Here is a 14,380-nt window from a genome sequence, read left to right on the forward strand (position 1 = left end):
TTGGAGCTCTACTAGTAAATTTGTCTCTAATTTGTTAATTTAACAAATTAACAAATGGCATTAGCTACACAAATGGCAGTAGCTAAAAACTTTAGTTATCATCAAATGTTCTTGTCGATATGAGTCTTAATACTTTTATAGCTTTATCTTGTTTTGTTTATGTGGAATAAACTATAAAGACATCAAATCTTACCGAGTATTTGATTCGTTTCTAGTGCAAATATTTTAGTACACTATAAATAAGACAAAACAAACTTTAGTACTAATTACACTAGCAATTTTTTTAATTTATGACATGGGAAAATGTTTTGTTAAATAATGTACCAATGAACCTAGTACTTTTTTGTCAATATTAAGGGATTATTTACTTAAAACAAGGACCTATATCTTGCTGGAAAGTTACTTGGAATTTTAGTTTGTCTTATGTCAAGTGTACTAACATTATTGTATTGGAAATACTTGGTAAGATGTGGTGGGTTTTTGTAGAGCCCCCCCCCCCCAAATGTATCACAGTTCATATTCACCAACATCTTTACCTACAGGTGACCAAACAGATCCACGAGCATGAGCAGGAGAGTGAACTGCGGGAGCAGATGTCGGGCTACAAGCGAATGCGGAGGCAGCACCAGAAGCAGCTGATCGCCCTGGAGAACAAGCTGAAGGCCGAGATGGACGAGCACCGGCTCAAGCTGCAGAAAGAGGTGGAGACGCAGGCCAACAATGCCTACATCGAGCTGGAGAAGCTGGCCAAACGCCACGTAGTGCAAACTGAGAAGGAGGTGGGCAAGAATACACTAATTCACATTTATTGCACTCTCAGTTATGCTTCTTTATATGTTTCAGAGAAAAGGTGATCAACAAAGACATGTTTTTAAAATTTTAATTATTGTTCCAAAGCTACTGAAAGAAACTATCGGTACTTTGGACCAACATTTCATCTTTTAGAAGAAAATTGTAAGAACTCATCTCACTACTGCCTCCTAATGACGCATACGATGAAGTGCAAGAGCAGAAATGGGTCACATTATTTTGCTCCCTGAAAAACAAGCTGCATATCTTTATGATTAGCACACAGCGTGTCCAACCAGCAAAGAGATAGTATAATCTTTTCATATAAACAGGGGTGGAAGCCACACAAACTACCCCAACGTAGTTTATCACAAGAAGCAGCCCTCCTGTGGTTGGCAATATGATTTTTAGGACAAAAAACTTTTTTAAATTTTGTTTTTATACAAACTTTAACAGTAGACAAGAAGTCCAACTTTAGAATATTTGTTTACAGTTTTTACCTTTTTGTTTATGATTATTTATAGAAGCATATTGGTTATTTTTCATTCTATTTCCAAATTAATACAGAATCATTTCTATTTTTTTTCTTGATGTTGATTTAAAATTCAAATATTTGAGTAAAATATCTGAATTTTATGTCAAATGTTATTTTTTGGCATAACATACTATGTTATGTCAAAATTAATATTTTTCCTTGTGTACAAGGTTCTACATCTACAACCTATTGATTTAAGACAGACATTTAAATGCCTAATTTTTCTTCCAGATGAAGACGGCACTCGCAGATGAGAAGAAGTTCCAGCAGCAGATCGTGGCGCAGCAGAAGAAAGAGCTGACCACTTTTCTGGATAATCAGAAGAAGCAGTACAAGCTCTGCAAGGAGAAGATTAAGGAGGTTTGCTCTGCTTGTTCTCCTCCGTTGTACGCCTCTCTCCGGTGTGACACACCGTCCTATTTACTGTTTACTGTTGAGTCAAGCCTCCTACACGAAAACATGCACATTCAAAACCTCTGAAGTGGAAGTTATGTTGAGTCACTCAGCCTACTTGCTATGTACCTACACATTTATATGCACACAAACTGGGAGAAGTACAAATCCATATTTATTCTTATCCCTCCACAACCCCGAAATGAAGTCCAGAAAGTGTTCCTATGAGCTGGGAGTGTGACGCGTTGTGTTTTCAGTTAGGAGATAAGTGACCAAAATTAGGTCAGCACTGTTAAAGGAAAGCATCGCTGGCAGGAGAAGATATTTTCGACAAACTGAGGGCTACAACAGTATTAGACACTCCAGAGAGAGGGGATCAGGCTTCAGTGTTGAGTGCATTAGTGTTTGTTGTAGATTACATCACAGCCCAAAAAATAAGGAAAATGAAGTGTTTTCTACCAAAATAAGAAGTTACCTGAAGTTTGCAATAAGCAGTCTACTAACGAATATTAATATGAGCTCAAAGCATTCTTTTGTAAAGCCCAGTTTCTTTAGACTACATTTGCTTTTCATATATCCTTTTAAGCTCCAAATTAGAAAGCAGATTTGCAGCAGTCAACAGTCGCCACTCTGTTTCTCCTCTTTTTCTCAGGAGATGAATGAGGACCACAGTACACCCAAGAAGGAGAAGCAGGAGCGTCTGTCCAAGCACAAAGAGAACATGCAACATTCCCAGGCCGAAGAGGAGGCCCATCTTCTGACATCGCAGCGGGTTTTCTATGATAGGAACTGCCGCGCCTTCAAGCGCAAAGTCATGATTAAAAGGCACGACGTGGAGCAGGAACAGATCCGTGAGGTGTGGAAGCTATACTTCCTAAATATCATCTGCAAAGCTGTTAAAACATTCATCACACATGACCTTAGTTGTGTTGTGTTGTTGTTTTCTAAAGTGGTTGGTGAAGGTTTAACGTAAAACAGTGTGTCTCTGCTGAAAACACTCATTGTTTAATAAGTAGATTATTACTGAGCAAAGCTTGCCAACTATGTCATAATCTAGAAAGCTGACCGGCACTTAAAATCCAGAGATGAGTTTTAACAGCCAAAAGCTCCCTGTGGGAAAATACACAGACTCACAAAGAGTTTAAATTGAAATAAGGACCAGATTTAATGTGGATGTAGCTGTCTTTCAGAGGTCAATTTATGGATTTTAAAGTCCCAGGTCTCTAATTCCTATATTTCATCCCACAAAATTTTTGCTTTTGAGGTCATTTCTTACTGTGTTGTCATTTTGCTTTTATATATGGCTGTAACTAACTGTTAGTAAATAATTATTCTGACAATTTGTTTATTTAAAGATCCCCATTAGTCTCTACCATAGCAGAGAGTATTCTTCCTTCCACAAATGTTACAATAAAATCATGCTTTTACAAACATTACAAAAAAAATCCATAAAATACCTTAAAACACACATACAAAATCAAAATGCATTAATAGATTAATCAAGTATTAATCGATTAATTGTATACAAATGTGCACATTTTGCAGATTTTTAATTTAACCACTTAAGTATTTTTATACAATATTGGAAATACGTTAAAAGATGCAAATAAACGAACAATTAAATATTTTTTGTACAAGAAAATAAACATTTCATTGCCTAAATTGCAACAACATAGCATTCCATTAGTGAATGCTTAATCATTTATGCAGTTAAAAAAAAACAACTTGTATCATTAATACATAAAGCTCAGCCCTTTCTGGTTGACTTAAAGTCAATACATCGATCTGCTGGTTATGTTTCAATTAACTGATTCATAATTGGATAAGAAAAGGTGCTTAAGGGGAGACTTCCTTTTTACAATTTGAGACATTTTTGGTAGAAGGCAAGATTTGCAGATAAAGACGTTTTTTGCAAAATGTAGATATATTTTTTGTACAGCTTTGGCTTGATAACTGCTCTTCATATGTTTTTCTCCAGTTAACAATTTATCAATTCCTATATTTGTTGACAATTATTTCAATAATCGATTTGCCACAATTAGTCCGATTAATTATTTTAGCCCTACTTTTATTGTAATATGAGAAGGGTGGATTGTAGGGTGCCTCTGCATCTATTTAGGTTTTAGCTGAAAAGTCAAAAAAGCTTTAAGAACTGCTTCAACACAGACTGCAACAGGAGATCCTTTCATTCCACAGCGAGTGCTCGAACAAACTGTGATAACAAGATTTGCCATAACACCTTTTTTTTTTTTTATTCAGTTCAGTTAAAAGTGGTCACTTGTGTTTTTTATCCCCAAAACAGGAGTTAAACAAGAAGAAGACTCAAAAGGAGATGGAGCACGCCATGCTGATCCGCCACGATGAGTCCACCCAGGAGCTGGAGCAGCGGCAGCTGAAGACGCTGCAGAAGCTGCGGATGGACCTGATCCGCCTGCAGCACCAGACGGAACTGGAGAACCAGATTGAGTACAACAACAGACGGGAGCGAGAGCTCCACCGCAAACATGTGTTGGAGCTCCGACAGCAGCCCAAGAACCTCAAAGTGAGTCATCACAGGGGAAAACGTGTTTGCAGTCATCAGTGTGCTGAATATTGTCTGGTGGAGAACAGGGATTTAAGGGAACTGGGTTTCACCTCCAAGATGGCGCAAGTTAGAAGCAATATCTTCTTTTCCTCTCCTTCATTTCTGAATAGGCAGTGATGCAACTTAAATGTAATGAATTAAAATGGGCAAATGGTGCAAGAACACTTTAGAAGTTTGTTATATTTTCGTTTGATTTAGAGAGCAACAGTGTTTCTCGCAGTTCAGTGCATAATGGATAAACCTAAAGACAGGATTCACAGACTTTTCCCACAGTAAAATTCAAACACTTTTCAAGCACTTTCAAGGTAAATTTTCAAACTTTTCCAGCACCACACTGGAGATAAAAAAGCTAAAAAATAGTTTCAATTCATTATTATGTAACGTAATTTATTACTGTCAGTAATAATGTCTTGTGATAGTATTTTACATTCTACATCAGGAACAAGGTTAAACAAAAATATAACAAAATGTTGTTTTGTATGAAATATCTCTGTCACACACACCCTGTACACCTGACTAGTCTGAGAACAAAACACCAATTTAACAAAAAAGTCAATAATATTGTGTAACATAAATATAAGTCACACTTTATTTTAATTACTTTAATTAAAATAAAGTTATAAATAAGTTATTGTGCCATTAGGAATAATAAATATTCATAAATATGAAACAATCCAAACATCTAATCAAATTAGATGCTTAAAACACAATATACAAGTAAGGTTACAAAAATATATCTAAAACTGTTCTTGCTAAGTAGTTTCACTGACATGAAAGGTTCAACTTCAGACAGAGAGAAAAACATGTCAGTGTTTTAAGGTGCATGAAAATATCTGGATTCAGTAACATTTTGCAATGGGCCTTGAATCAAACATTAGGTTGCACTTTATCACTAAACTGGGAAATTAGAATTTCAAGTACTTCATACCAAAATCAAGCACTTTTCAAACTTTGATAACACCTATTTAAAATTCAAGCATTTTCAAGGATTTCAAGCACCCGTACCGACCCTGATAGACTATCATTCTACTTTCACCCCTCTTTCTATAGTGTTTGTTTCTCTGCCTGACTCTGAACTGTCCACCAGGTGTTGGAGCTTCAGATCAAGAAGCAGTTCCAGGACACATGTAAGGTCCAGACCAAGCAGTACAAGGCCCTGCGCCACCACCAGATGGAGGTTACGCCCAAGGCGGAGCACAAGACGGTGCTCAAGGCCCTGAAGGATGAGCAGACTCGCAAGTTGGCCATCCTGGCAGAGCAGTACGAGCAGAGCATCAACGAGATGATGGCCTCGCAGGCGGTAAGGCCAGAGGTTTCTAAAGGCTTTTGGTCCTTTAAGCGATGAGGAAATATTTGGTTGGCACCTTATTTATTTTCTCCCCTCTCTGCCTGTATTATGTCCTGACTTTCCCTGTCACCCCTTTTTCATCCCTCTCTTGGTTTCTTCACCCCGTTTCTCCACCTCTTTCTGTGCCTTTGTCCCTCTCTCTCCTTGCGGTCCGCGGTCGGCCCTGTCAGCTGCGTCTGGACGAAGCCCAGGAAGCTGAGTGCCAGGCCCTGAGGCAGCAGCTGCAGCAGGAGATGGAGCTGCTCAATGCCTACCAGAGCAAGATCAAGATGCAGACCGAAGCGCAGCACGAGCGCGAGCAGCAGAAGCTCGAGCAGAAGGTGTCGCTGCGCCGGGCGCACTTGGAACAAAAGGTGTGCTATAGGAAATACTTTAGTCACTTAAAGCTGCCTTACATGAGACAAGATTTTAACATTCAACGTATTTATTTGTGGTCAATTAAGCAAATGAAATCTCCCAGATGGAAATACTTACTGCTTACTTATTATGTAAGACTAAACACAAGATCTCAAAGGAAAAATGTTATTTGACTGGAGTTATAAAACAGATGCTGTTGAAGCTGCAGCTGCACCTCCCATTTCTCGATCTCCATTGGGTTTTCTTGAGAGCCACAGTTTGTCGTCAGGGAGCCCATAAGGCTCCTTGCGAGTGGAGACTATTTGTTGTGATTGCACAAACTTACTTTGTGGTGTGTATGTGCAAAGGTGTGCTTTATTTTGTAGAAGGCCTTACGTGTAAACTTAACTTCTGTAGTTAAGAGTAAAGTTTACACGTAAATGAATAGTTTAATTATTGAGTGAGTCAGTTGAAGTCTCTTCTACTGTAAATTTCAACCAAAAACATCACTGTACTTTATGTAAAAGAAACGAAGTATGGTATAATTTTGAAGTTGAAAGATGGTGTTCAATCTTTTTATCTCTTCATTTATTTATTTATTTGCTAATAATAAAAGGGTTTCATGTTTAATCTTGTTTTTCTTTGGAAGTCACCAAATTAAGAAATAGAGTCCATATGTGAGTAATTTTTTAACTGGTAATAATTGTTGAAAAGACAAATGAGGCTTAAAATAATATAATACAAGGAGAAAACCTGTTAGTGGCTGCATTCACATGCATGCTATACTTTTAAATTTTCCATCCATTTTGAAAACTATATCGCTTTTGTTTCACAATTACGCACTATGTTTGGTGTTGTAATGAATGTGAAAAAAAGGCTAAAGGGATATGAAAACTTTTGCAAGGCCGTTGTTTAATTTACAGCTGTGAACATCTGGATTCACATCAGCAGCCGGTGTGAACCTGAAAATGTGACCCAGAAAGATATTCGCATGTTTGCAGAGACTCTCACACAGACAGCTTTCCTTCACCGCAGGTGGCGATGACAGTGGCATGACTTCCTGCTGGGTGCAGACAACCATTCTCTCCTTACAGTCCTAGCTGCTGTGCAGAATCTCAAATCAACCCCATTGTGTCATTTTATCACTTTTTTTAATTGCAACTTTTTCAAAATGTGTAATTTAGATACCTGAAGTCACGCTACACGATGTTTACTGTTTTTGTCACCTTATGTTACAGAAACTCCTGCCGCTGTACAGTTGTAGGCTGTTATATATTTGTTCTGATTTGACATTTTTATCAGTATTTGTCCCATAAAGTGGTTATGAGATCCTCCCAGGTACATCGGTCATCTTTAATGTGACTGTCATGTAAATCAGTGACATGAGATGAAACGGCAGCAGAGTACTCATCCTTTCAAACTGACCTACGTCATCGCAGCAGTCTAGTAGACAGCACTCCGACAACAAAGGAAGGGACCTTTGAAATGCCGCCCTCATCCAGTTCTGTTGGGTCCAACTGGGCTGCGCCACCTGCGGTTGCTTATTGCCATCTGCTGGTGACAGCCAGATTTGCAAACCGGTACGAAGATGATGTCATGATTTTTGAAGCACTATTGTGCTCCGGTTCGGTTCACGGTCAGAGTCTGGAGTTCTCTGTGCATGCTCAGTAGTTCGTCAGATTGCCGTATTGCACCAGGCAGTGTGTTTGTCTGCACCTATGGATGGATGTGTGTGTCGAGCAGATGTGTGTGCTCCACTATGGCATTTCTACAACTTTAGAGCAAAGTCTGCAGGTATTTACAGTCATCATCTTTCCAGGTGAATACTATTCAGTAGATAACACCACAATGATTACACAACATTTTCGTGTAATCAACACAGTGTTGCTACAATAAATACATCATATTTTAATCACTTTTTTATTTATGTTTTGGATCAGCATTGGCTCTGCATTTTAGGACTGCAGTGAGCACTGCAGTAAGTTGGGAGACCTGCAAAAGGAAAAAGCGGCAATCAAAATGTTACGATGTTAAATAAAGACCCGCAGTGCGCTGAAAAAGTATTAATACCCCCAAACTTATTCACAATCACAAAAATAAGAGACAAAAATGTAACTTTTTGACTTGTGTGCAATGCACTGTTTTGCATGAATCTAGTTAAAGTTGAGAGGATAAATATGTTCCTGTGCTTTTAGAGACTACAAAATACTTTATACTGGTGTGTAGGTTCTCCTTCCAGCAGCAGAATAGCCCTAAACATAAAACCAGCGCTACATCAGATCAGTTCAAATGTGTCAGATTGGCCCAGTCAAATCCTATTGAGAAGTTGTGGCAAGATTTCAGTACTGCAAAGCCACAAAATCTTCCCAAGAATTTTTGTATAGTTTCTAGTGGAAATATTTTAATTCACTTCAGTTAAGACAAAATAACTTAAAAGTAACTTTTCAGTAAGATTTATAAGCTTATTTTAAGTCTGTAATTCTTAAAAGTACTAATGTCTTAGAAGTGAAAAACATCTGCTTGTATTTTTCCTATATTGAAAAATTATTGACCTAAAATAAACTTATATCTTGCTGAAAAGTTACTTTTTAAGTTAATTTTGTCTTTTTTTAAGTGTACTAAGATATTTGCAGTAGAAATTATAAAAAAAATACTTGGTAAGATTTTTGTTTTTGCGGTGAAGGTCAGATCTTTTCCATCTGGTCCGAGTGAGTTTGAGTAAAACGTTTAGTATCTAAATGTGTAAAGCTGGTAGAGACACCCCAGCTGTAACTGCAGTAAAAAGTGTTTATTTTTTTTCAAAAGTGTTGGGAAACTGAGCACAAATGCACGCCACACCTTTCAGATTTTAAAAGGCACGTACCATATAAGTTTTACTTCACAATTATACACTACTTTTTGGTGTTCTATCATGCAGATTATAAAATTCATGGAAACTGTTTTAGCTTTTCAGCGAAGAAACTCCCAAACAGCTAAAAACGACAGCCTGAATTAGATTTCTTCCTCTTTATAACCTTCCAGATCGAAGAGGAGCTGGGTTCCCTTCAGAAGGAGCGAACTGACCGCATTAAGCACCTGCTGGATCGTCAGGAGCGGGAGATCGACAGCTTCGACATGGAGAGCATGCGGCAGGGCTTTGGCAACCTCGGTACCTTAGACTTTCCCAAGGACGACTACAGATGAGGGGGGTAAAGGTTGCTGTCGTGTGCCGCCCTCGACGTCCTTCTGCCTCAGATCATCCGTCCTCTCCTTTTACCTGACCTGGCCTGACAGTGCAGGGTTTTTTCTGCTGCTGACATCCTCATCAAAAACACACAGAGGATTTTTGATGGGGGGGGGGGGAAAAGCTCTAGATTCTGTGAGCCAGTGTGTGTTTCATGGCCGGTCAAACGGAGTCGACGGCAGGTTTTAGATGCCCAAGTCCCACCAAAACTTCCTCCCCCTCCTTGCCTCTTGTGGTGTCACAAGATGACAGAAAAAGATAGATAAATTCTTGTAGTTGTCACGTTTTTGTAATGATAATAACATAGTCAGTGTTTCTTGTTCCTTGTGCAATGATGACACTTTTGGTGTGACCTAAAAGTGGAAGTCAAGAGAAGGAGGGAGAGAAAAATGAGGGTAGTTCAATGAGCAAAATCGCTCCACAAACATGCATTTATGCAAAAATGATTTTCTTCTCTAAAGCTGTGCAAAATAAGGAAAAGAAAAATCTCTTAAATCGATAAATGAAACGACTGATCCTTCCGCAGCGCGTCGTCTTTGCTGCTTCTTTGAACACTTTTTGGTAATTATTCATCAGGACATTTTTAGGACAAATTTTGAGTAATTTGATACTTGGAGAGACGATTATCATGGTGTACAAACAGGTGCACAGAACATACATGTTATTCCTTCAGGTGAATTTGATTGCTGAAGGAAGGCTGGATTATGGTACTCACTGTGTGTATCCTAGTGATTTTACTGCACTGGCAGCCAATGTGAAATACAGAGAAATACATGTGACCTGTATACTCCCAGCTAGTACAAAGGGCTTCAATGGGAGGGCAGGGCTGTCTTGTATCTTGTGTATAGATGGATTTATGGAAAGCTTTTACTTATTTTCATATTGTATTTTAACTGTCACACAAATCCAAAAAGAATTTTTTAAAAACGCTTTCTTCTTTTATTTTTTCTTCTGCCCCGTCTTTTACAGATAGTATTTCAAGTCCCGTCATTTATTAATGGAAGCTTTTTTTTTTTCTTTTCCTTTTTGCTTTACACAACTCTCAAGCTGTGTATTTTTTTATAAACCAGACCAGTATGATGCTTTATTAATGCATGCACTTTATGTTTTTTTTTCAGGTCTAAGGAGAGCATGAATCTGTCAGAGCTTTTAATTATATTTGTAAATAAAGTGCTCATCACACAAAGTAAAGAAGTGTAAAGGTTAATCCTCTAAGCGGTGGAACCAGTTTCAAATGACCATGGCGATAAATTTTAGATAAAATATTAAAATGTACTTCTTTAGTTAGAAAAACTGTAAAGAAATATTTTTTAATATTCTTCAAATTAAAACAAACAGCAATTTAAAAGTGTAAGATTATTATTCACACCATCAGTCTTTGAATTGGTTACATTTATTTTGCTATTTTGTCCTGGAGTTAGATCAGTATTTTTTTTGTATAATTTACAAATTATATAATACATTTAAGTTGGATAAATTTGCAAAATATTTGTTTCTATTGTAGAATTTTCTGTTGTTCCAGAGCCATGATTCTCAGACTGATACTTGGGAATTTAAGCTCCCAGTTTTACAATGCAATTACAAAGAAGCTTCTAATCTCCGGCAATCAAAGAGGATCTGTTGAGTCTTGTTCTTTGTCTCATCAGAAACATCTCAAACAATATGTGCAGAGAAAAAGATTTTAAAAGCTCCCAGGACAACCTGAAGCAGACGGTGGAGAACTTATTGTTCTAGATAAGTGTGAAAATATGTGGCATTATCTAATACCTTGCCCTTAGAAATCCTCAAAATGTATTTTTTTAAGTCAAAATTATTACACATGTAATAAGTATAACTTTGCTCAAGTAAAACAGAAACTACTAAAAACAGAAGTGCATTGATTTTCTCCCAAAAATGTGAACTTCAGCACATGAAAGTGAGCCTCTAGAGTAAGAACTATTATCTAGAAATTTCATCAAACCCAACAGATTGTTACTTTTGTTGCAAGTCAAATGTATTGCACTTTGGTAAATCATGTGTTTAGTGAGCAGGCTAAGGACAATTTGAAGACACAACTAGTAGTCTTGTCTTATGTTGATATGTAGTTTATTGCTGCAGCCATATAAGAATTTTAGATGGATTTTGAGGTTAGTTTATAGCCCCAAAACTTTTCCTATCTGAAGTTTTCAACTTTACTTTTTTAATTTGGACTATCAAAAGATTGACATTTGGTTAAAAATGAAGTGTGCAACAAAACCAAACCTGACATCTTCTTTTTCTGTATGAAAAATACAACCACAATTTTTTTTTTTATCTGTTAACACTCAAACGCCTCTTTCTAAAACATTTGAGAAACAGTTATAATCATTTTTCTGTATTTCTAGAGAATTTGAAATTGGCTAAATGTCAAGAAAAAGTGGAAAATGCTGATTCAACTGTTTATTGCAGGTGAGAACAGGTCATTTCATTTTGAGAAGTAGTCATTCTTGTAACAGCGATAAACAAATGAAAAACATGTTACTGTGGCACAAAACTGTGCTTTCTCTCTTAAATGAATAGAGCATTTCCAGTGGAGGAACACCATGGGATTTTTCTACTACTAAACACACTTGCTTGGCGTCTTTGCTTGCTTATTTTCCAGCCAGCTGCTCGTAAAGTTTAGGCACATAACTGTCCCACTCTGCCTGGTAGCAGGTACCCGCCGCCGGGGCTTCCAGCTTGTACTTCTTTCTAAAAGTTTGCAGCTTGAATTTGCCGCGGCCGTCTCCAGAACGATTGGTAAGGACGGCCTCGGAGCACGACAGGCTGCCCGGCTGCTCATACACCAGCCACACATACCTGTGCAGACCTGAGGGAAAACATTACAGCAGCTTTTAAATGTTACATATGGAGGAAAGAGTTTGGCTAATGATTCTGTTGGTGTTGGAAATAGTAGTCAAAACAAGACAAGAAGATTGCTGAGGGATTTCCTTACATTTAATTGTAATACTGAAAAGACTTTACACATATTTTCTAAACGTTTTTTAACTAACTGTGGTGATTAGTGAAGCAGCAATCACTTTTGTGCCACAATTTGTCATTTACTTTCTTACCTGTGCCCTTGGGAGGACCAGAGCCCACATAGTCAGACATGACACAGCCAGAAGACACATCATTCCCCTTCATGTTGACCACCAGAAAGTGGTGCCACTCTCTTTAACAAAAAAGGTTAAAAACAAAGTTAATTCAAGAAATTTTGTTAATTCTTGACTTCACGCTGGTAGACAACTGTAAGACTTGCTGAGTCAAAGAAGAAGAAGGATAAAAACTTGGTCCAAAATCCTTTTAATCTCACCTAAATTTGGGGTTTTTCCTGCTGGGAGCGTCTGGATCGGTTAGGGCCAAAGTGTACAGTTTACTGGGGTCACATCCTTCCCACTCAATAGAGGTGGGTCGACTCTGCACCTGTTTGTAATGGAAATTACAGTAAAGTTAGAGTTCCCATTACTTCATATTTTTTATTTACTTGCACAGAACAAGAATCTCTAATTTAATTTCTCACAGATTTTTACTGAAAAAGTGTGCCATCTTTTGCAACTTGCCCAGTAGAAATTCTACCAGAGGAATGTAAGTGAATGGCAGAAAGCCGAGATATGAATAGAGCAGAATTGCATAATAAGGCAATGGCCAACTTTTGACCTGTTTCTTTTCTATTTTATTTCGCTTTTACAGCAAGTTAAAAAAAAAGCTTTTCAAAACAAAGTTACTGTGACATCCATTGGGGGGCGCTATTGAGCCTTTCATCTTCACACATGCGGAATGTATTATGTAACCCAATTTATTGTGACCAAACAAATGCACACATAGATGCAAAAAATGTCTAATAATGGTCAAAGAAAAACTATTTGTTGGAACTGGCCTAAGACTGTGTTTTATAACCCAGCTCCACTGCCTGTTAGCTTAACATCATTTAGCTCACTAACCTGCGTTGGAGTGAGAACTTTGCCGAGCTCGTCGATCTCCAGAGAGCCATATTTAACAATCAAAGGCTTCGCTGGCTTTTCCTCCACCTCCTCCAAGGCGAGAGACCCGGACCACTGGCTCAGATCCACGGGCATTTTCCCTGTAATATTCTGTTTTCAGACCGCGCTGACTGGACCGCTGCTGCAGAAACTACCAGGGGTGCTGCATTCACGGACCACCAGAAATCCAGATTAAGTTGATGTTCGTTTAATTGTAATAAATGTTTTCAATTACGAATGACTATTTTATTATTTAGTTCTCACATAATTTATAAGATAACTGTTTAAAAATGTAATACATTTCATAATCAAGTCTGTGAGCCTTAATAGATGGCAATACAGTAATTTATCCCTCATTTCTTCATCACCATCGATGGTGCAAAAAAAGATTAATGCTGATTTTTTTTTATCAGTCATAGATGTAAAATAAATAAAATTTACTAAAATTAACGATTAGAATATCTTATAAAGTCGGAGTAAAAGAAATTGTATTTTCCTTGCAAAGACTAAGCATTTGAACTACAAACAAGCAAAAGACCACCAGAGGGCGCAGTTGCGTAATTTACCACAAGGAATCTGATTCGTTAAAATGAACACCAATCTGATCGCCTGTCCTGACTTTGTCCCTCCTTCAAACCGCATGCTCCATTGACACACTTTCTGTTTTCAGAATCAGACGCCCTCGGTCTGAGTCTGTGGTCTGACAAAGACGCAACCGTTTTACTGGCCCTAAAACGCATTTTCGTAAATGGAGCATATTGTTTTGTTTAAGAAAAATGCAGGAAACGTATTAACAGCTGGACGAAAGTAGAATCTAACTACATATTGCAATACAAACGTTTTCATCTTACCCTCTGTATCTTGTTTTCTCTGTGCATGTGTGTTGTCTTTGATTATTTTAATAATGATTCAGAATAAAGAGCAGTCTAAGGGTTTTAAGTTTGAATGCTTTGGTTTTGATATGAGTGCAGTGGCTTGTGTAATAAAGCACAAGGTATTGTCTTGTTGCTGAAAATCTGCTATATAAATGAAATTACTTTCACCTTTATAAGCTTACGGGGCCACGAGGAGACAAAAAGCAATATAAAGCAAGTTTCCAAATGACACCTGCTTTGGGTTATACACTGAGCTACACGTAAGGAAACTTTAGTGTGACCACGCTAGCATGCATGCTTTGGGGTTGTGGGAGGAA

At 37.7% G+C, this 14,380-nt stretch overlaps 2 protein-coding genes across 6 annotated transcripts in view; one reads left to right on the top strand and one right to left on the bottom strand.

Moving 5' to 3' along the window:
* The window catches only part of taok3a (TAO kinase 3a), a 61,205-nt gene extending 50,806 nt beyond the window's left edge, over positions 1-10,399 (top strand). For all 5 annotated transcript variants that reach the window (XM_028034281.1, XM_028034280.1, XM_028034284.1 and 2 more), the window contains exons 15-21: positions 543-779; positions 1,556-1,684; positions 2,370-2,573; positions 4,020-4,259; positions 5,389-5,601; positions 5,820-6,002; positions 9,007-10,399. In XM_028034281.1, coding sequence (XP_027890082.1) covers positions 543-779; positions 1,556-1,684; positions 2,370-2,573; positions 4,020-4,259; positions 5,389-5,601; positions 5,820-6,002; positions 9,007-9,168 — 1,368 coding nt within the window. In that variant the 3' untranslated portion in view covers positions 9,169-10,399. The remainder of the gene's footprint in view (positions 1-542; positions 780-1,555; positions 1,685-2,369; positions 2,574-4,019; positions 4,260-5,388; positions 5,602-5,819; positions 6,003-9,006) is intronic.
* A 1,214-nt stretch (positions 10,400-11,613) lies between these two features.
* pebp1 (phosphatidylethanolamine binding protein 1) lies at positions 11,614-13,373 on the bottom strand. The gene is made up of 4 exons (XM_028034290.1): positions 13,150-13,373; positions 12,522-12,631; positions 12,280-12,380; positions 11,614-12,035 (listed from the first exon to the last, which is right to left on the bottom strand). The coding sequence occupies exons 1-4, from the start codon at positions 13,282-13,284 to the stop codon at positions 11,818-11,820; spliced, it is 564 nt and encodes a 187-aa protein (XP_027890091.1). The 5' UTR covers positions 13,285-13,373; the 3' UTR covers positions 11,614-11,817.
* Between the last annotated feature and the right edge of the window lie 1,007 nt (positions 13,374-14,380).

This window comes from Xiphophorus couchianus, chromosome 12, assembly GCF_001444195.1.
Source record: "Xiphophorus couchianus chromosome 12, X_couchianus-1.0, whole genome shotgun sequence".
Taxonomy (NCBI): domain Eukaryota; kingdom Metazoa; phylum Chordata; class Actinopteri; order Cyprinodontiformes; family Poeciliidae; genus Xiphophorus; species Xiphophorus couchianus.

Bases quoted from the DNA above. Each gene is read 5' to 3' on its own strand.
- pebp1 (XM_028034290.1), bottom strand. From the start codon at position 13,284: ATGCCCGTGGATCTGAGCCAGTGGTCCGGGTCTCTCGCCTTGGAGGAG. The intron at 12,632-13,149 runs GTTAGTGAGCTA...CATTACAAACAG, and splicing joins AAGTTCTCACTCCAACGCAG to GTGCAGAGTCGACCCACCTC. The intron at 12,381-12,521 runs GTGAGATTAAAA...TTTTTGTTAAAG, and splicing joins AGGAAAAACCCCAAATTTAG to AGAGTGGCACCACTTTCTGG.